The sequence below is a fragment of the Schistocerca nitens genome, chromosome 12, assembly GCF_023898315.1.
Source record: "Schistocerca nitens isolate TAMUIC-IGC-003100 chromosome 12, iqSchNite1.1, whole genome shotgun sequence".
Lineage (NCBI taxonomy): Eukaryota > Metazoa > Arthropoda > Insecta > Orthoptera > Acrididae > Schistocerca > Schistocerca nitens.
In genome coordinates this window covers 40,822,494-40,846,628 of record NC_064625.1, presented here as the reverse complement: position 1 = coordinate 40,846,628, position 24,135 = coordinate 40,822,494, and the positions used below count along the sequence as shown (strand labels likewise).

At 39.1% G+C, this 24,135-nt stretch overlaps 1 protein-coding gene across 1 annotated transcript in view; it reads right to left on the bottom strand.

Moving 5' to 3' along the window:
- Positions 1–24,135, bottom strand: part of LOC126215390 (serine-rich adhesin for platelets-like) — a 267,306-nt gene that overhangs the window by 43,598 nt on the left and 199,573 nt on the right. The window contains exon 14 of the mRNA XM_049942097.1: positions 21,944–22,039. Within this exon, the coding sequence (XP_049798054.1) occupies positions 21,944–22,039 (96 nt within the window). The remainder of the gene's footprint in view (positions 1–21,943; positions 22,040–24,135) is intronic.

Genomic DNA, 24,135 nt, shown 5'->3' with positions numbered 1-24,135 from the left:
TTAATTTTTAAATCATGGACTCATTTGCTGGACACCCTGTACGTAGATGTACCTTTGACTTTGCACAAGAACTGACTCAACATTCCAGGCATACCAACACACAAAACAAAACATTACCAGCACTGCTCACTACAAGACTGCCCCCTGGTGGTGGTGCGGGCGCGTGACGCAAAAGTATACGAGCAAAGCAGAGAGGGATGGGGAATAATTCTATTGATGATACAGGTCACAAATGAGCAAAGTCACTGACATAATCGACCTTTACAAACAGCAGACTGTTACAGGCTGACACATGGCAACGAGTTTCTTGGAAATGGTGAAGTTGATCGACTGTTCGATGCTACTGTTGTGAGCATGTGTCAAAATTAGTTGAAGGACAGTGAAACCACAAATAGAGAACATAGGGGTTGGACATACACATCTCATTACAAAAGGTGTACGTCAGAAGCTTCCCCTCACTGTACAGCAGGAACAGCTGCGATCTTTGGTAGGTCTATCACAGAGTGCAATTCTGGTGCAGGCACAAGTGTTTTAGAGCACACCACTCAGTGCAAATTGTTGAACAGCTCTGCAGCACACATCATCATCATCATCATCATCATCATCATCATCATCATCATCATTTATTATTGCAGTGAGCCCACCATCATTAAGACTGACTTTGTATGAAAGGAAACATGTCACCTAGTCAAATGGTTCTGACCACTATGGGACTAAACATCTGAGGTCATCAGTACCCTAGAACTTAGAACTACTTAAACCTAACTAACCTAAGGACATCACACATATACATGCCCAAGGCAGGATTCGAACCTGTGACTGTAGCGGTCGCACAGTTCCAGACTCACCTAGTCAGATGAATCATGTTTCTCTTTATACAGGGTAGATGGTCATGTGCAGTTATTCTGTCATCTGCACGCAACAACCTCCTGCCCATAAATTATGTAAATTTCATGACCTGTGTGTAGAAATCTGGTGCAGTATACTTCTGGTAACCAATCGAGGACTTGGCACATCTAAGCTATGCAGAATGCTTTGTATTGCATTCTGAAGATTGACCAACATGTTATTAAGCTGTTATTGGCTCATCTGTGTAGCATGTTAGTACTACTCATGGGAAGCATTCCACACACAACAAGAAGTGCCCGAAAGTGGTTTCCATACAAAAAGAAACCACATCTGTGTGTCCACTGGTCACAATGAATACACAAGATGAATAACTGCATAGAAAATCTAATTACTCACACCATTATACGTTCAATCATCTTAATTCCAGATATAGACTTCATTCCATGGCTCTGCTACCTTTTCCCAGAAAACAATGTGGAAGGAATATAGTACACATAACAGCTAAATTCTTTTTCATAATGTACTCTGTCCATGTTACTATTAAAGAATCCATTTATGATGGTTAAAGAAAAGTTGTTTACAGGTCACTACCATCAATGTGTAACTTTATTTAGAAGACGCATTACAGAACCATGTCTCATACAGTATATTACTATAAGAAATTACATAAAGTTTTTCTCTCTTATTGCTATTGCACAAATACATCACGGTATAATGAAGCAGCATTAAAGAACAACCACTGATAGAATCTTCATATTCGTATTGTTAATACGAGTGAGTGATGACAATTTACAAGGGAAATGAAACAATATTTTAATGTTAATAACAAAAGATTTGACAGCTGTATTTCTAATTAATATATTTTCATAAAGCAGATGGGACAAGTAAATTATGTCTGGCAGTCAAATTTAATAGCAGCAAAGAACAGGGATGGCAGATGCTCACAACTTGTTCCATGTTCTGGAGTTCTTAGACTCTTTTTCCTTGCAGTGGTGATAAAAAATGTGATGTAGCACAAATGTGATTCATGACACTTCAGAACTGAAGCTAGATGAAAGGAAAGGAATATTAGGATTTTACACCCCACCAATGATGAGGCCATCAGAAATGGAGCTCGAGCTCAGATTATGGAAGGAAACTGGATGTCTCTTTCTGGAAGGAACCATTTCGGCATTTGCCACGTAACACCTATATCCGCTCAAACGTGATTCCTGTGTTTTACCACTGCACCAACTCACCACCAGAACTGAAGCTCGAGGCACAGTATTATTTCCATAGTCAAAAGGTTTCAACTGGAGCAGTGTGTTAGTCTGGTGCTTGCTGTTTTATCAGTACCACAAAGACAATGGTGGTTAGGGATCAGCAGGCACAAGAACTGCACTTGGCTTGGTTATTCAATAGGTACTACTCAAAAACATAATGTACATGACAAGTTTTTTCATTCAAAGTAACAAAAGAGACAAGCTTTTTGGCTCCCCTGGAACTATTAGCATAAGTCATCTACATTCATATACATATTCTGCAAGCCATGTATGGTGTATGGCGTATGTACCACTACAAGTCATTTCCTTTTCTTTTCCACTCTCAGATGGAGCTAATGAAAAGCAACCCTCTGTACACCTAAGTATGAGCCCTAATTTATCTTATCTTGTCTTAACAATCCTTACTGAAAATTTGACTGGTGGAAGTAGAATCTGAGACCAGAGTTTTTCCGGACATATACAATGTTCAAATAACTTATGAAAATGTACCCACGTGATGTCATCGACAACTGCTGAAATTTTACAATATAATTCCAAAATTTGCCACAGTTGTGCATCATATTAATTCTCCTGCCACCAAATGCATACAGCAACATGCTGGGCTAGCTCTTGTTAGTGAAAGAATCCATTACACTTATAGAGAGTAGGATTTTGTTCCCAAGGAACTGTTTTGATTCCATTTAATGATTTGTTTCAAAAATATCGGGCTTCCTCGGCACTGCCTTACGGTGCTTCATGGTCATACCTGGGAATTTCATTCTGTTACTGTCCGGCATTTCGCAAAGTTTGAACATTTTGTGGCTTGGAGTCAAATACTGAAATTCAACATCCTGTGATAAATTTCATGGAAAAAGCTTTTGTTGATGCAATTTTATTCATTCTAGGGCAAGGTATAAATTTTGCACCAATGCCCAAGCATTTGCCAGTGACTCATTTTATTAGTTCTACTGAACAGGCGGTTTATAAACTACATCGTGAGGCTACAGTGGAAGCTGCAGCATATCCACTTAAGAGTAATACACTGAGGTGACAGAAGTCAAGTGATAATGATATGCACATTTACAGGAGGCGGTAGTATTGCATACACAAGGTATAAGGGCAGTGCATTGGTAGAGTTGTCATTTGTATTCGGGTGATTAATGTGAAAAGGTTTCCAACATGATTATGGCTGCAAGATGACAATTATCATACCTGGAATGCAGAATGCTAGTTGGAGTTAGGTGCATGGAGCATTCCATTTCAGAAATTGTTACGGAATTCTATATTCCTAGATACAAAGTGTCAAGAGCTTTCTGAGAATACCATACTTCTGGCCATAGCTCTCATAATGGACAACGCAGTGACAAATGGCCTCCACATAACAACTGAGAGCAGCGGCATTTGTGCAGAGTTGTCAGTGCTAACAAACAAGCAACGCTGCATGAAATAACTGCAGGAATCGACAAGGAAAGTGTGACGAACATATCCATCAGGACAGTGCGGCAAAATTTGGCATTATGGGCTACGAGGCAGACAACTGATGCGAGTGCCTTTGCTAACAACATGACATCTCCTGCAGCGCCTCTCCTGGGCTCATTATCGTATCGGATGGACCCTAGATGACTGGAAAATTGTGGCCTGGTCAGATGAGTCTGGATTTCAGTTGGTAAGGGCTGATGGCACGGTTTGACTGTGGTGCAGAACCCATGAAGGCATGGACCTAAGTTGTCAACAAGGCACTGTGCAAACTGGTGGTAGCTCCATAATGGCATGGGCTATCTTCACATGAATCACTGACTGGAAATGGATAATTTCAGCTCCTATGAGACCATTTGCTCATGGAGTTCACATTCCGAAACTACAATGGAATTTTTATGGATGAAAATGTGCCATGTCACCGGGTCAGAACTGTTCACGATTGCTTTGCAGGACATTTTGGACAGATCGAGTGAATGGTCTGGTCACCCAGATTGCCTGACATGAATCCCATTGAACATTTATGGGACATAACCGTGACGTCAGTTCATGCACCAGCAACACTTTCACAATTATCGACAACTACAGAGGCAGCAAGCCTCAATATTTCTGCAAGGGACTGGCAATAACACATTGAGTGCATGGTATGTTGAGCTGCTGCACTGCATCAGGGAAAAGGAGGTCTGACATGATATCAGGAGGTAGACCATGACTTTTGTCACTTCTGTGTGTAATAGCAGACAAGAGGGCTGCTTCACATTCACTTAGGAGTTGATTATGATATTCTTACTTTACCTATGGACAAGGACAATGCTACAGTTGTTCTGGGTAAAAAGGATTACATGCAAAAGCTGCAATATTTAATGTCCAATTCACCTTATTGCAGGATTGGTGCTGACCCCACAAAAAGTGTTGAGAGAAAGACTAACAGCCTCCTGAAGAAAAGTTCATTGTTGTAGGGTCTACCAAGACTCTCAATTCATTGTTACAGTTAATTGAGGTTAAGTTTGATGTTGAATTAACGAACCTATTTTGACAAGAGTTGACTTCCACTTACATTTTATTCCATGACCAGTACCATGAGCACAGAGATGGAGTTGCGATGGAAAGCCCGTTATCACTATTACTACAAATTTCTTTATGGACGACTTCGAGGAATGTGCCTCAGTGGCTTTAAAATCTTCATGTTTTTTCAAATATATAGATGATACTTTTGTTGTTTGTCTTCATGGCAGTGAAAATTTGAATGACTTGTTAGAACACTTGAATTCAAACCAACCGAATGTTTGTTTCAAGATGGAGATGGAAAAGGGTGGCTGCCTTCACTTATTTTATGTGTTGGTCAGGAGGAAGGTTGATGGTACATTGGGACATGCTGTTTACAGGAATCCTACTAACACTGACTTGTATTTACAGGCTGACAGTTGCCACCACCCAGCTCACCGTGAAGTGGTACTTCATGCCTACATTCACAGGACCCACACCATTTCAGACTCAGAGTTCATTAATTGACTTAATCCATCCTGACGTCACCTTCAATCAGAATGGATAGAGCGAAAGAAAGATGAGACGTGCATTGTGCTATCAATCAATTGTGCACATAGCAACTGATGATGGTAGAGCTGGCACCACAGTGTACGGCCTTTCTGCCTTAGGCAGTGAGCATCTCAAACAAGACTGGTCATATTTTGTGGAAATATGATGTGAAATTTGTTTTTCGACCTCTATCTAAGCTTAGGGTTCTGAATGATCTTGGTCTGCATTAGACAGGTGTCTGTCATATGTCTTGCACTTGTGGTCAGACTTTCAGGACCGTGGAGGAACAGTGTGCTTATAAAAGCTGAGAAAATCAGCTGTTGCAGAACACTGTCTTGGCTACAGACATCCTATGAAATACAAAAACACAGAGATTCTGGCATGCACTTCCAGCTATTGGGACTGTGTTATTAAGGAAGCAGTTGACATTGAATCAGTAAATATCTTTGTAAATCGAGGAGTTTTTGCTTAAATTCTGTGTGGAATCCTGCTCTCCTCCTTGTCAAAAAAGAGTTTGCTTGTTATCTTTTCGAAATTGTGCTGCAAAAAAAGCTTTTAAATTCATTTGCACAGAGCTTACTTACTGCAGTTTTGCCTTGGGAATAATAGGGTGGTCACCTGAATGCAGAACTGTTCTGCATTCATCTGCAAATCCCTGTTCTCTAAACTACCTCAATAGTGTTTCACAAAAAGAATGTTGTCTTCCCCACAGAGATCCCCATTTGAGTTCAAGAATCACCTCTGTAACACGCCAGTGATAACTGAACCTAATGGTAAAGAATCTAGCAACACACTTCTGAACTGCTTTGATGCCTCCTTTAATATAACCTGGTGCAAACTCCAAACATTCAAGTAGTACTCAAGGGTGACCACTTGCATTCCCTAGCACTGTCCTTACTCGCTTGTTCATACTGACCCTTCACCTTCCCTACTACCATCCTTATGTGTTCATCCATTTTATTTCACTTTGCAATGTTACGCCCACATATTTAATCCATACTCTGTGTCAAGCAGCACACAACGAACACTAAATTGGAACAATACAGGATTGTTTTTCTTATTCATCTGCATAAACTTACATTCTTCTACATTTAGAACAAACGGCCATTCATCACACTAAGTAGAAATTCTAAGTCATCCTGTATTCTTCTACACTCACTCAACGATCATACTTTGTCCACCTCGGTAGCTGCACAGTCAGCGCATACTTTGTCCACCTCGGTAGCTGCACAGTCAGCGCAGCATATTTCTAAGCAAAGGAGTGTGGGTTCGATTCGTGGCTGGATCAGAGATTTTCTCCATTTAGGGACTGGTGGTTGTGCCATCTTTACTTTCGTAATTGACGTTACTACTGAGATGGCTGAATGGGCTTGGCTCAAAAGTGGTAAGGTAAGACAGATGATACTTTCCCATGTACTATAGCAGCATCAGCCAAGAGATGCAGATTGCTAGACAATCCCCTCCCCCCCTCCTCTTTCCATCTCCGCTCACACAAAGTACCAACAAGCATAATATTTTTTTCAACTTACATTTCAAATAATGTCCATGAGAACAAAAACTGGAAAAAACTGGGAACATACAGAACCCTACCAAAAACCTGTCTTACCATGCACTATGGTTGGTTGGTTGGTTGTTTGGGGAAAGAGACCAAACAGCGAGGTTATCGGTCTCATAGGGTTAGGGAAGGATGGGGAAGGAAGTCGGCCGTGCCCTTTCAAAGGAACCATCCCGGCATTTGCCTGGAGCGAGTACCATGCACTATCTATGAATGTAATGGGAAGAGGCAGGGAGTGGAGATACAGATGCAAATATAAATAATGAGAGACGAGTGTCTTATATATAGTTCCTCTAATCTTCCACCCTAATAGTGCAGCTTTGCTTTGCCTTCCTTGTCCAGTCTGAAATCCTTGCCTATGACCTAATATTTATAACATGGCATCATAATTTGTACCACTGGTTAAGTCAGTCTCCAATTCCTACTTTTTTTTCTTTCCATTTTCCTTTGCAGATCACCAATCTACAAGAGATACCGTTTTCTCGATGTATAACAGCCTACCACAGCATCACAATAGTTCCAAATGCCATCACTTCCCAAGTTTCCATTATTCCTATAAGCAAACTCAAATGGCTTGAAGGCAGTGTTGCGACACCTCCAAAATAGTCTACCTACTTCGAGTTGATACTTTCCCCTAAATTCTTATGGAAGCAGTTGGTCTCTTTGGATAACATAAATAAGCATACACAAATGAGACCCTAACTTGCTTACAAAATTTAACAGGAACGACTAAAGGTGTGGACATTACAAATATGACAGAAAATCATTCAAGTATTTTGCTCAGATGAAGCAAAGAATCATACTAAATGTCAAAGACAATGTATTTGAGAGAGAGTTCTACTCAGTCTTCACATCTAAATAATATTATCAAGGTAACATCTGGGGCCCTATTTACATATGATAATGTGATTGCCCTGATTGTTGATTTAACCGAATACAAAACCAACTGCCACACTATATTTAAGAGCACCAAATTATTTGTATGATAGAAAAAAAAAAAAAAAAAAAAAAGAAGAGAGGACGCAATAATATACATTTAACAACACACTAGAGCCACCTATTAAAACTGTCTGCTTTGGATGAAGATACTCAGTGATTCAATATGTTTCATCCACCTGTGTAACACGAAACTATGTTAAGCGTAAAAAAGGTAAATCGAATAATTTGGTTCATTTAAGAAAATACATCTAACAAAGAATATGCAAGTAGAAGAACAATTTGTTTCTGTATGTGATGGCTTCAATTGACTGGCGTTAAAAAGAGAGAGAGAGAGAGAGAGAGAGAGAGAGAGAGAAAGAAAGGTAGTTCTCTAAACTGAGTGTCCTCTGTTCTATTGCAATTCTGTGTTGGTTCTATGGAATGTATACATAAAACAAATCACAATAAATTCAAAATAAACATAATAAGATAATTTTCATCCATATTGACTTGAGAAATGACAAAAGTGCAGAGATAAAGTAATTATAAGTAGAATGTGTAGGAGATTAGATCCTCAATTAAATGTGAAGATGAATGGTTTTTCAGTTGTGTAAACAGCAACTGTATCTTATTGGACATTTGCCATCAATAACAAGAAGAATGTGTTACAAAAATTACTGTTTCAACACCCAGAATGTGAATCAAATATTGCAGAGGGACCTCATATTATCTCATGTGTTAGTTCTCTGCCGTTTTTACACTTCAGGTGTTATTTACAGAAAAATAGAAACAAAATCCAGAAAAATCTGTGTACGGTGAAAGTGTGTATGCTTCAACTAACATAGCAGTAGTCATTACACAGAGGCAGTCATAAATATGATACATGCAATAACAAGAACATCTAGAGACCAAATCGGCCTCGCTCGCAAGTGACAGTAAATATGAGGATGCACAGCCAATTCCAGGGCCTGTTGGGATCCTCTCTGACCATGTGTGCCAGAATCCAGAACTGCCCACTTGGTGCCACCGAGGAGATGAATGTTAAAGCTGGCCTTGGCCATTTCTCTGTCACGCACTAACCGGGAGCACGCGCCGCTTGTCGCTGGCTGCAATGCTGCAGGAACTTTGGTGACAACCACTGCGGAAAACATGAGTGCAATGCATCACCACTGCCATTCCTTCTCTCACATTCTCTGTACGGGATTGGATACATACTCTCTTTCTACTGGCACTGTTAAACATATTAATTCTAACCACAAAATGCATCACATTTAACATAAGATCTTACTTAAAGGGGTGACAAAAATGTTGAGAGGAAAGTAATAAGTTGTTCTCATTCATATGAAAGAAATCTGTGATAATATAAGTGATTCAATCCATATATTTGCAACATGGGGAAATTAATATTTAACAAGTTTAATGATTACAGCAAAAGTTTGAGCTTATGCCTTCCAAGGAAGACAATGAACATAAGAATATGCTAACTGAGGGAATATAAATATACATAAAATCATAAAGAACAAAGGAATTTAAATTTTAACTGCTGGCAAACGTAAAACATTGTGATGTAAAAATTTATTATGTTGCAGGGAGGATGAAATGTCTGTGCCAGGAAAATAGATTACCCTCTGAGAAATATACGAGTTCTTTTGCTCAATGTATTGCCTCTTTCATGACACACACTTACACAAAATTCTGGGCTGATGCACTAAACTGGTAAAATCAATATTTATTCAGTCTCCAAAGCCACTGTGGGGCAGAAACCACACTAAATTGCACCACAGATGATGAAATTCTATGAATTCAGATGCTCATCCATTAAGTCTAAGGTGAGGGATGGTGGGTGGTGTTAGATACAGACTTTCTGGGGGCTATGATGCTCTAAATGGTTACATTAACTAGTGTAACTATATTTTTAAAGAAGATGGGAAGTGGTGGGGGGAGGGGGAGGGAGGGAGAAGGAAAGAAGAAAAAATAGCAGGAGTAAGTGAAACCGTCCATGATATAGTTCAGCTACTGCGCATTAGACATGCATGCACATGTGTGCATATGCAAAGGTCTGTTAACTCTGAAAAAAGACTCCATAAAAAAACCTAGGAATGAGTTTGACCTTAGTTATGTTACAGTCCACCACCTCAACATCTCAACTATATATCTGTAGTTAGATATACTCTTTTCACTGTTTCTGTGCCATACAGGAGTTTCCAGAAACTTGTTGATTTTTTCTAGGTATATAAGAGGAGCTAACAAGTTTCATACTCTGGGAAGAAAAAAGGTCACATTAGTAGTGATAAATAGGTATAAAAGTAGTGGTGTATGTTCATAACTAAAAAATGTTTACAAAGCAATCACTACTTAAGGAAGTGAGACCTTTGAAAACTTATTCCTAAAAGATTACACCTCGGATAAATGCTTCATGGATTTCTTGCCCTGTCAGATTTGTATGTAGTCTCAAGGTTTCAATGTCTCCCTCCATCTTCATCATCAGGAATTGTCTGTAGGTGATGAGGTATTTTAAGTAGTTTGCCCATTATGTCATGGAGAAATTATGAAGTTTCCATTTGCTGCCAGAGATTATATCAGTGTCTGTAATGAAAGAAGACCAGTAATGATACTGATTTCATTATTTGGTGGATAACTCAGCTTACTTCTCTACTGCCTTTCTATAACAAGTGCCAATTTCCAAGCACCACCACCCTTATAGTCACTGTCACTGTCTGATCTCAACAGCTTCTTTGATGCCAGAATTCCAGTATGTTGATGCACAAGACAGGATTTCCATTTTAAAAAAAACATAATCATATGTTTGTTCATGAGGCTGTGTTTGGTATCAGCACATTTATTGAAACTCCAGTATTTAATGTAGTGTCTGTGTTCTGTGCAGCATGCTGAAATCTTTCAAACTGACTGACCAATGATGTAGTAACAAATCCATGAAGCATTTATTTAAGAATTTCACTGTGAGAAACTGTGTTCACATGGGTAAACCTATTGAAAAAATGGATAATGCCCTGAAAGACTAATTTTGAGCTTATTTTTCACACAGTATTTTGACATCTCGCCAGGACTATGATCAATTATCTCAGATGTGCTTCCCAGTCTCCAACTGTACTACTGTATGTTTTCAGGTACGTGCACTATTTATAACTGAAATTCATTGTCAGCACAATCCACATTCATTTGCTTTTATTGCAGGTGCTCTCAGACACTGGGCTCAGACTTTAGTAGTGCAACTACTCTGTCGGCATTTCTTCAGTCAGACAAATTTGAATGCTATGTAACTATTCAATAGTTCTTTCTTTATATGCTTTCACCTCATAGACTGTCCAGAAACTCATGACTTTGTACCAGGTTTCTCATTGTGTTGTATGTACCTCATTTTGTGATTATAAGGAGGGCAGTGTTTGCTGAAAACCGAATCTGGTTTACTGAAAATTTATCACTGGCACTGAGTACATCTCTCCTCAGCTGTCAAAAGAACTTGCCACCACAGGAGCTTCTCAAGATCTTATACTGAGATAAATGTGTGTGATGTACACTGGATGTTGTATCTGAGTAGGAATCGAGCAATTTTTCTGGATTTTGTATGGGTGGGCAGTCATTATCACATCCACAAAAATATGAATGGAGCACTTGTGACACATCCCACAGAATCAGTTTAAAAAAAATCCATTCTTGGTGCAGAATCCTCTGCCTGTAACATCAGTCCCGGGAGGAGATTGTTAGCATAGCTATTGACATATTGGCTACAAACAAGAATTGATAACCTCAGAAAGCTCCAAAATTTACAACTCCTGTCCTTGTGAAAACATTCCATGGTTATGAATATCAGTCTAGAGAAACAGTAAGTGAGAGTGCTGTAAGTTATAAGATGTGTTTTCAACATGGCTTGTCAGAGTTGGGGATTCTACATCAATATCCCTTGTAAAATGAAAATCCTTAACAGCTGCTAAACAGAGACATTATTAATACCAGTACAATTAACTGGTTGACTGAGCTGAGATATATTTTACAAAATAATGTTCTAAATGTGACAGATGTACATTCAGAGACTACTTATAATTTGTCCATGGTCTTACTCTTCAGTGCAGTGGGGATGGCATTTCTGACATTCCTTTTAAACAGTGGCAAAATTTAGGATACAATGTATTGACAATGAAGACATCATTACAGACAGCAAATACTCAGGCAGGACAAGGATGGGGAAGGCAATTAACTGTGACCCTGACAATTGCCTCAAGCACTGCCTCAGCACCTTGGAAAAGCTAAACTACAGGCCTTCCTAATGTGAGTCCAGAATCTCGATCACAGCCACATCTTGCTCTGCGATATCCCCATTGCTTTACCAAATTCTAATCTTTGGTGTTCATCACTCACCAACCTGTTTGATGAACCTTCTTGTTTGAAAATGAAGATAAAGACATCACAAACACCACAAACATAATGTAACAATTTTCGGAGATATGACATATTGTCAAATGGAAGCATGTGATCTTATAAATGAATATCTAATAATTTATTACATTGAGATCATTTGATTACTATAATGTTCACATTACCAGTTCTGACAATTTATTACCATCTTCAGATGTGATAATTAATCCACAAGCAAGTAAATTATGATGCACCTACTCAATTTTTATGTATTCTGATCATCATCAAATGGTATAAAATATGTCCATGAAATATGAATCAAATACTGCCATGAGCTCTTTATACAGGAGTTATGAAAGAGAGAGGTACAGGAAATGGGGATGTGGGCAGGGACTAAGGACATAAACAAAGTAAGATGGACAGCAGCACACATTATATCCACTTATGTTTGTTAAATGCAACTTTTAAAGATCTTAAAAGCACAAGCAAGTGTAAAACAACAATTTTTAAAAAATAAATAATACCCAAAAAGTACACATATACCAGTGGCTGTCATAAGGTGATAAGCACATACACACACAAAAAGTCTACATGTATTATGATCTTATCATAAGTCAGTTTCTGGTGTATGCAAATAATTTTTTTATACTAGTTGTTTTTAAAAATCTTTATAACTTTATAACTTTAAAAATCTTCATAACTTTTTTTTACTTGTGCTTTTAATCTATTACCTTTCAAAACTTGCATTTAGCAAGTAAGTGGACATGGAGTGTGCTGTTGTCTGCCCTGCTTTGCCTATCTCTACATGTAGGATCTACATACACACTCTGCAGACCACTGAGAACTGCATGGCAGAGAGTAAGTCTCATTGTACCAGTTATTAGGGATTCTTTCCATTCCATTCACCACATATGCAGCACAGGAAGAATGACTCTGTGTGTGCTGAAATTATTCTAATCCTGTACTCACAATCCCTTTGTCGGCAATATGTAGATGGTTGTAGTACATTCATAGAGTCATCAAGCCAGTTCTTGAAACTCTGTTAGTAGACTTTCTCGGGATAGTACACGTCTATCTTCAAGAGTGTGCTAGTTCAGTTTTTTCAGAATTTCTGTGACACTGTCCCACAGATCAAACATACCTGTGACCATTCATGCTGCTCTTCTGTGTATACTTTCACTATTCCCCATTAGTCCTATCTGGTATGGATCACACGCACTTGAGCAATATTCTAGAATGGAACGCACTAGTGATTTGTAAGCAATCTCCTTTGTAGCCTGATTGCACTTGCCCAGTATTCTACCAATGAACTGAAGTCTGCAACCTGCTTTACCTGCAACTGAGCCTATGTGATCATTCCATTTCATATCCCTAAAAAGTGTTACACCCAGGTATTTGTACGAATTGACTGATTCCAATTGTGACTCACTGATATTATAGTCATAGGATACCACTTCTGCAACTCAATGTCTCCTCTATATGGTGAGTAGCAATCTACCTTTTCCATATTGTTGTTAATTTGGCAGTACAGGAGACCAACCATGTCTAAAAGCAGTTTTAAATCTCTTTTGCGTGTGCTTGTCAACAACTCAACCCTTCTGCATTTCATTGAAGGGTGTCCAGTCTAAATTATTACTGTGCATATTGCTTGTAAAACTGGACGAGTTACTCTTGTAGCCAACACACAAAGATTCAAAAATAGTCTGATGGAACAGAAATCACTCCTAATGTTAGTAATATTTTCAATCTAGGCAGGAAATATAACTTTTTTAGGGTACAGGTCATCAAACAAACAATGAAAAATTATTTTCCATATAAAAAGTACCCTCCAATGGGGCTGTTCTTCTGCACAAAACATAATTCATTTTGCACACAGCATTTTTCACCTGAACATACACATGCACCACAATATTATAACATTGCAGTCTATGTTGGTGTATAAAAATTGGACATATTGACTGTAAACATCGATGAAACTACAAATGATCATGGAATATTTTAGCATTGTAAATGAAAAGTGGGTGATAGTTATGTGCCAACATTGTGAAACAGTTCTTGTTATCCAACAAAAATATTTATAGCACTCTAAAGGGTTTAAAACTACTGTACATACTACAGACACCAAATTGTGCTGAGAAAAAAAAAGAGAGGCAAAGAAGAAACAATATTTGACCTTATCCTCATGTAACTTCATCAACATACAGTTTTCTTATCATATGGTAATAAAATGATCACGAAAGTCAAACATTTTAAATTCTTAAGGGTGAGACATAGATGAGAAGCTCTCTCGAAAGTCTTCCTTTCATTATCTCGGGCAGAATCATCTGTCACAGCCTACGGTTTGTATATTTTCGGGGAACTACGTGCATTCACAAAGAATTCTACCGAGCGAGGTGGCGCAGTAGTTAGCACACTGGACTCGCATTCGGGAGGACGACGGTTCAATCCCGTCTCCGGCCATCCTGATTTAGGTTTTCCGTGATTTCCCTAAATCGCTTCAGGCAAATGCCGGGATGGTTCCTTTGAAAGGGCACGGCCGATTTCCTTCCCCATCCTTCCCTCACCCGAGCTTGCGCTCCGTCTCTAATGACCTCGTTGTCGACGGGACGTTAAACACTAATCTCCTCCTCCTCCTCCACAAAGAATTCTCAATAGACTTCTAACACAACTGAAAAAAGAGATTGATGATCTATCCAAGTGAAAGGCTTTTTTGTGGCACACTTCTTTTATTTTATACTGCCTGACAAAAAGAAGTGAATAAAGGGCAGTCAGCGCAATGTGATGTGTCAGTTTGTCGGCTCTGTGCAGGTTGTCATCTGAGGGTCTCATAATCCTAACAAGGCCATTTCTTCAAATATATTTGTTAGATTTGAGATTAATAGTATGGACTCATTCAAAATTAAGTAACATAGTCACTCCATGAAGACTATATCACAACATGAACAAGAAAGAAAGAAAGAAATCAACACAACATGAGAAAATGATTTCCACTTGTATGACACCTTTTCAACCAACATACAGAAAGGTACACAGTATTTTGCAGATTTCATTTTCAATAGACTTCTAACACAACTGAAAAAAGAGATTGATGATCTACCCAAGTGAAAGGCTTTTTAGTGGCAGACTTCTTTTATTTTATACTGCCTGACAAAAAGAAGTGAAGCACCCTAAAGGGGAGGAGCAAATGAAATAAAATTTGACAGACTGATAGGGTACGTGATATTATTTCAGTGACTACAATAGCAGGTCAAATTTACAAAGAGGCTGGTGATATAAGGACACTTATCAACAGTGCCAGTAAGGAGACAGGTTGGTGATCACAATGTCATCATAGCGACAATGGTTACTAAAGTTAATAATTCCATCAAGAAGGCCAGTAAAGTGTTTCTGCTAGACAAAGCAGATAAGCAGCTGTTGACATCCCACTTAAACAATGACCAGATATCATTTAGCTCCAGTATGAGGAACACAGAGAGATTATGGGTAAAGTTTAAACTGATTGTTAATTTGTGCTCTGGATACGTACTTGATAAGTAAGTGGATTAAGGACAAAAAGGACCATTGGTGGTTTAATGATCGAATTCAGAAAAGGCTGAAGAAACAGAGACTGACATACTCACACTTCAAAAAAGAGTGCGCATATGTCAACAGGCAAAAGCCAGTAGAAATTCGTGCACCTGTAAGAAGATCGATGCACAAAGTGTACAACAACTTCCACCGTTTTGCCTTAGCAAAAGATCTTGCCAAGAACCCGAGAGATTTCTGGTCGTACGTAAAATCGTTAGCCGGGTCAGAGACTTTTACCTGGTCACTCATCGACCAGTCTGGGGTGGCAATAGAAGACAGCAAAAGGAAAGCTTAAGTTTTAAATTTCAAGTTTAGAAACTCAGTCACACAGGAGACTTGTACAAAGATACCATAATTTGGCCATCATACAGGCTCCTGAATGGAGGCTGTAGAAATTGGCAACTGTGCATAGAGATGTCTCCTGCATCTGCCCCTTACTTAGCCCACATTTATCACGATTCTCTTGCCCAGCAAAAAGTCCCAAACGACTGGAAAACAGTGCAGGTGATCCCTGTAGATAAGAAAATAAAAGAAATGAACTGCATAATTACAGACCAATATTCTCAACATCAGTTTGCTGCAGAATTCCTGAACATTCTGAGCTCAAATACAATAAATTTCATTGAGACAAAACAACTTCTGTTCACAAATCAGTGTGGATTTAAACAGAAGTGCTTGTGCAAAACTCGTCTTGCCCTTTTCTCATGTGATAGTCTACACTGAGTAGCTTCCCAGATACAAAAGGCTCAAAGACTCCTTGTGAGTGAGCATCAGAGACAATGGTATCACCAGTAGTGCCTCAGGGAAGTGTTATACAACCACTCTTATTCTCTATATACATAAATGATCTGAGGGACATGTTGGATAGCACTTTACAGCTGTTTGCTGATGACGCCATGGTGTACAGGCGGGTGGCGTCATTGAGTTAGGGTAGGAGTATACAGGATGATTTAGACAGAATTTTGAGTTGGTGTGATGAATGGCAGCTTGCTTTACATGAAGAAAAATGTAAGTTAATGTGGATGTGTAGAAAAAACAAGCATGCAACGTTTGAATACAGCATTAGCAGGGAGCAGCTTGACAGTCACATCAATCAAATAAAAAGATTGCAGATTGTTACGATGGATGATCGTAGGGTAGACGAATGCTCTACTTTGTTTTATTGAGAGAATTTTGGGAAAATGTACATGATGCGTAAAGGATTCAGCATACAGAATACTAGTGTGAACCATTCTATAATTCTGTCGAAGTGTTTGGGATCCCAACCAGGTCAGATTAAAGGAAGACATTGAAGCAATCCAGAGGCACGTTCCTAGATTTGTTACCAGCAGGTTTGATCAGCATGCAAGTATAACAGAAATGTTTCACGAGCTTAAATGGGAATCCCCGGAGGGAAAACGTCACTCTTTTCACAAGGCACTATTGCAAAAATTTATAGAACTGGAATCTGAGGCTACTGTATAAAGATTCTACTGCTGCCAATGTTCATTGCACATAATGACGGTGAAGGGAAGATGTGAGAAATTAGAGGTCGTACAGAGGCTTTCAGACAGTCATTTTTCCCTCACTCTATTTGCAAGTGGAACGGGAGAGGAAATGACTAGAAGTAGTACAATGTAGACTCTGCCATGCACAGTATGGTGGTTCATGGAGTATGTACATAGATGTAGATATAGATGATGTTGCACCCACTCTGACCTGGATACATCCACTGATTCAGCTGGAGAGGTGTCATAAAGCTTTTGTATCCTCTTCTGAGGCTTTTTTTTTATCCTTGCTTGTGGGCTTCAAGATCCTGGAGACTGGCACTGGGGCAGGGGTTGATATCCAACCTGATCACAAAACGAGTTCAGTCAGAGAATGATCTGGGGTTCTCGGTGACCAAGGGAGTATCTCCATGTCACACATGTCTGTAGTTCATGGATACACACAGCACATGTGCAAGAACACTGTCGCACGAAAGAGAACAGGTGAAGACAACGGATGTTTGCTATCTACTGCTGTGGTGTCAGAGTTCTGACAGTCACTACCACCCATAACCCGAAGTCATACCCAATGGCTTGCCACACCACAGCTGCTGTAATCCCACTGCGCCTCTGCGAAACATTGGGAGTGTGAGATCTTTCTCCAGATTGCTGCCATACTCACTGACATTGGTCGTTAGAGGCAGTGCAGAACTATAAATCGTCGTCGAACACAGTGCGACACCATTTGTTTGCAGTCCGTGTCCCAGTTGATGCACAACTCCAAATGCAACCATTCACGTTTTGGTGTCAACTGCAGACTAGGCATATGATAGTAGTCCCCTAGTCCAGCTGCCACGAGTGTCCGGTCGACAGTACCGCATGACAAAAAATATTACAGGAGGTCCAACACTCATTCTCAGACAGTAGGCACAGACGAGAAGTGGTTACGGTGTGCTCATCAAATGATATGGCGATCCTTCCTTGTGGTGGTCAATCAGGATTCACCAGAACCTTGATGACGAGTATGCCTGCCCGCGCATTCCTATGCCATCCCCTGCCAGGCCACCATCACATCCAAATATCCAAAAATATGGATACTGCACAATTCAACTATCCAGCCTACTGGTGACTGACAAAGAGGTCCCTTTAAAACTCTCTGGTTGCTCATAATGCTGTCTCGTACGAGTAAGTGGCACCTCCGTGTACTTCACAGCGATCAAACACCTGATCTAGTTCGAGCCCCTTATATATGCCCTGAGGCTTGTCAACAAAACTAAACACAAACAGCACAAATGCACTCTGGCGGCTGTTTTACTAGTCACAGAGCATTGGAACTCTAACCACTTACGTGCCCATCAATGGTGTATATGTGTACCGAATTACATCTGATCGTGTCTTCTGGGTGTTTCACTTCTTTTGTCAGACAGTGTATGTGGGAGTTCCTTCACAGTAGTTTAAAGTCTCACACTGCAACATACTATCTATTGTGTACACAATATTAAATTTTTATAACCTTCATTTTTAATTTTCTTAGTGGCATTACACGAATTATGCTTTGGCTTGTTCTGCGACTGAGTAGCTCTGGCTTACACGGTCCCAAAGAATTTGATGAATCAGCATTAAAGTTACACCTCACTGAAAATGTTCATTACTAACCTGCACAGAACAAAATTTCCTGTTGATCACATGAAGACAGAAAAATTAGATCCCAGACTTTAGAATATGTCCAGAGTACTTACCTACAGGAGGCAAAATTTGAGTGCTGCCCAACAAGGGCACAGAAAAATACGTGACTCTAGTCTAGCTTTCGGAACTAATATTAGGTTGGTGCATAAGTTCAAAACGTTTTTATTTTCCATATTGATATTCCATTACCTCTAGGTTCATTCACCAATTGTCATTTTTTATTTGTAGTTCACTATTGTATTTGAGTTTATATACTGCCACTTTGTCATCTGGAGATGATGAGTGGAGCTGTGGATGCTAGAAAATGGAATGCCAAGTGGAGAAATTGGCACATTTCTAACATATTCTTCTGTTTGAGTTTAGTAGAGGGGTGACAGAAGTGGAGGCAGGCGCTGTGGACGGGGATATGTCACTGCAGGTAAGGAGGATCGTTTTGACATTAGTGACTCTCCGTGTTCAGGAAGACCTTTGGGGTTTGATGAAGATCATTTCAATGCATTAATCCACAACCATCCAAGTGAGTGTACTCAAGAATTGCAAATGTGATGAACTGATCATTCCACCATTGTGCAGGTGTATGGGTACTACCTGCACTAAGCCAAAATTTAAAAAAATCTGTGGGTGGTCATACGAGCATATTTTCTTGCTTGTCATCACTTGGCTCGTGTGCAAACCAACCATTATTATGCTGTATCATTACTGGCGATGAGAAATGACGTCTTTATGCTAAATGTCTGAGCCTAAACAAAGCAGCAACTCCCCATACAAAGACTTAAGGTAGCCACTAAAGGTAATGATGTGCAACTGGTCGAACAGCGATGGTGAGGCGTACTATAAATTGCTTTCCAAAGGTGTAACTGTCACTGCTAACACTTATTGTCAATTACCCAGACATCTTACAGATGCAATACGAGAACAACGACCAGAAAGACTGCGTGAAGTGATGCTACTCCACAGTAACACCCACTCATATTCTGCTACACTGAAAAAAGAACACCATACTGGAGTTGGGCTGGGATGTCATTCTGCACCCACCTTATTCACCTGATCTTGTGCTCTCAGATTTTCATCTTTTTCCACTCTCTGTCAAACAACCTTCAGAGGAACTCCCTTTCTGGATGAAAATGTGCTCCTAACATGGCTCATTGTGTTCTTTGCCTCAAACCACGCAATTTCTACAGTCGTGGAAAAGCTATCCCGGCATTGGTAGACTGTTGTAGATAGTAAAGGAGAACATATTATTGATGACTAATGGCTCCGTTGTTGTACCTGTTGTGTTTATTAAACTTATGGAAAAATACTATGAATTTAGGCACCAACCCAACAGTTTTATCCAAGGGGTATGAATGGGACCCACCTATTGTGAGGAGAAATGAAAATGATCTGGATGACAATCGCTCTCATTGTCAACAAATTAGGTGACCGAATAGCTGAAAGAAGCATCAATACCCAGCTGTAGGTACATGAGTTCAAAGATAAGTCAATAAAATTAGAGATGAAGAGACAGGCAGTGAAAGTCGGGCTTCGAATCTCCTACGAGAAGATGCACTTTGTGACAAACATAAAATCAGCACCATGAGAACTGGAGTTCTGACTAGGAGAAATTATGCAGGCAAAAAGTTTTAAATACAGAGGTGAATAGATGGAGCATAATTAATCAGAGAAAGAAGCCTTCATGTAACATATTAATAAAACAGAAATGCCCTACCTACCACCTAAAGTCATCTACATTCGATATTCTTAGGAGGAGGAGATTAGTGTTTAACATCCCGTCAACAACGAGGACATTAGAGACGGAGCACGAGCTCGGATTAGGGAAGGATGGGGAAGGAAATCGGCCGTGCCCTTTCAAAGGAAGCATCCCAACATTTGCCTGAAGTGATCTAGGAAAATCACGGAAAACCTAAATCAGGATGGCTGGACGCAGGATTGAACTGTCGTCCTCCCGAATGCGAGTCCAGTGTCGATATTCTTAAACACCCAAATCTGACACTACTGCATTGCTATTCATCTGGAGGCTCTTATGTGCAGCAGAGAGCCTTACATTGAACAAGCAAGGTTTAATGGAGAAACACGAGGCCAAAGAAAGAAAGGTTTTGAAAAATATCTCCAGGCCCTTTCAAAGGAAACAGCAAACAGAGAAGGTGTCACAACCACCAATTATATAAGAACATGCAGAAGATAAGTGACACAAATGAATCCAGGAAGGATATCTAATACGATATTACCCTACTTTCAAGATAAGTAAACCAAAGAGACACAGTTCAAAGAAGTTAAAAAAAATCTACGAGAGCTGAAAATTTCTCCAGGCGTATGATCCATGTAAGGAAAAACTCAACACACACTAAGGTTTCCAGGTAAAGCCGAAGTTGAAGAAAGAGAATGTGTGGACCAAGGGGAGAGAATAACAACACCAGAAATGAATGCAGGAGCATTGGGCAACAGTCAAAGGTAGGAAAAAAAGAGAGAGTTGAACTGAAATTGTTCATAGTTGGCCAAAATAAAGAAAGAAGAATAAGATTGTCGGTGACAACCAGGTAAGCACTAAATACAATTCTCCAAAACTGAAGTTTTCTGAAGGTTTACTGCTTATTATCTGAGAGCATTTCATCTGTGAACTATTTCATCACCAAGCTCCACAACCCATAAAGTTCTAACTTGGTGATCTTTGATAAATTTCATGACATTGCAATATGTTGATTGAAGCACAGGTATGGGCAAATTGTACTTTTATTCTTGTTACAGTTATCAACAAAGATTTTTGAATGTTTTGAAGAAATTAATGTAGGAAAATTTAGATACTTATATGTGGAGTACCTGACAATGTCTTTAGCAGTGGGAGTTGAAATGACAGAGAGCAAATAACAACGAAGAAGATGGTCTATGACATAAAAATTTTAAGATATTGGGAGCGCTCCAAATTGCCAAAATTCTCCTCATTTTCTTCAAAACAATCTTTATACTCTCTTGCACTTTTGATAGACCACTACTCATGAATCCAACTCACTGCCATTAAATTACATTATTTTCTAAAACACAACATAGAACAAACATATTGCAACACAAAACTCAGTGATAAATTATTACAATAGCTTTTATTTTAGTAGAACTGCCAGAACATGACAGACAACCTGTAATTCTTCTTGACACTCATGTGATAGCTTCCACATCAAAAGGGGTATTACTATGCCCGACAACTGAAGTTATCAGACAACTGCTACAGCACAATCAGAATGTCAAACTAACTCAGCAACCATTGCATGCTGTATACGTACCTCTAGTAGCTTCATCTCCTCAATGTCGACTTCTCCTTCTCCGACAATAGTGCCCACCAGACCTTCACTAATACGTTGTCGTTCCAACAGTGCTTTCTGTAGAGTAAATGTCAGATCAGATACGAGTTGCAAATGGGGACGATAAATTGTATTTTGTACTGTACTATTTGAGCAGAAAGAGCAAAAGTCAGCAAACTGGAAAATGTCATTCATGAATGGTATTCCACTTTGTTGTGAACAATAAGCAGGTGACAATACTTTGTTTATTAGATTGACAAAAAATGATAAAACATTCTCACTGTCACTTTCCACTGTGTTCTTCAAGAGAAGAAAACCACTGTGCCTTCAAAGGTTATGAAACAGTTTTCTTTACCTCCAAACATTTACTACATCAATAACGAAGCCTATACACTCATTCTGTGGTATTCTTTCTAATATAACTGGTATTCATTACTCATTCACTGTGTGTGTGTGATAGAGAGAGAGAGAGAGAGAGAGAGAGAGAAGCTCCTGCGGGCATGCACATACACGCGGTTGCCCTTTCATACATATGGTGACAGGACTGTTATTACTTATGTATTGAATTAAAACTAATTCCACAGCCATGAACTGACAGGAAACAGACAACAACATTTATTGCTTAATATAGAAATGTGTTAAGAATAGCTTGCAATCAAACAATGATACAAAAAAGTAATTACTTACCAAGTGGCAGCACAGACAGGCACACACAATATCGCAAAATATGATTGCTCTTGGAAACAGAGGTGTTTACATGTGTTGGTATTACACTATACATTATCTGAATGTTTACCTTTTTATAAAACAGCTTCTGTAATTGAGTAACACTGTAAAGTACCACAAAACAGACATGTGCACGTGCGCATGCACACACTCACGCACGCGCACGCGTGCGCATACACACACACACACACACACACACACACACACACACACACACACACACACACACACACACACACACATATTTTGTTGTCAGATGGAACACAGTAGGGTTATCAGAAGTGCAGCAAACTTTACTGCAAACACAAAAACTGGAGACAAAATCACAGAAGCAAGATTTATAAAATAAATTGCATGTTCCATGGAAATAAGTGTGTGCACATATGTGCTCACCTTGAGAAGTTAGAAAACCTGTATTCCAAGTTACAGCTATTTATGAATGAACTCAGTGGCTACTACAAGATTATAAGGGGGCGGGGGGGGGGGGGGGCTTGAACTGAAGTAGGGAAGAACTAATGAATGATTTTACAATGAGAATCTTTTCGATATTAGAACAGATATTACACAGGTCATTTTAGTTGAATCACCTGAGAACAACAATGTGGTTGTACAGAACAAATTCTTTCACAAGAAAATAAACATAAACTGAATTTAGTAAAGACCAGATGCAACTAAAAATCAAATGGATTGTATTTTGCTAAACAATAATGAAATGTAGTTTCAAGTACATGTTGACAGAAACAAGATACTATATATTGAATTAAACAACACTATTTGGAAATATCTTCAAGAGGATGCCATGTGATGTAATCAATATACTACAAGAGAAGCAATGCGAATATGAAGTAAACAAAACAGAAACTTACACTGTCTACAGACCACATTTCCCCAGTTAAGTTGACATATGGCATAGTAACTAACAATATAATAAAAAATAAATAAAAAACATGTTAAGTAATATTTAAATTCTCCATCACTGACAAAACTGCATGAACAATGTATTATAAAGTCTTCTAGCCTCTTCTTCAGATTTACTTGTCACTTTAAAGTATTACAATAAGACAGCACACACACGTAAAACTACACTACTTGTTGATTTAGTGTTGCAACTTCCTTGAGCTCTTCTGACTAACAAATTAATTAATGCCTTTATATTCGAGACAAAAATGTACATAAAATTAGAATCTCATACAGCCATAGGTAAGAGAGATTTACACAATGATACTGCTCAATTTATGTATGATGAGTATCCTCTGATGGTGTTGACACTTAGATTATACCTTATTAAGAAACATTTACAACACGTGTGTGTGTGTGTTGTGTGTGTGTGTGTGTGTGTGTGTGTGTGTGTGTGTGTGTGTTGTGGTGTGATACTGATAAGCTCAATTTATCATTTTTGTGAGCAAAATTCTGACGCATCATTATTGATTTTTGGAGTAGGGATTGCA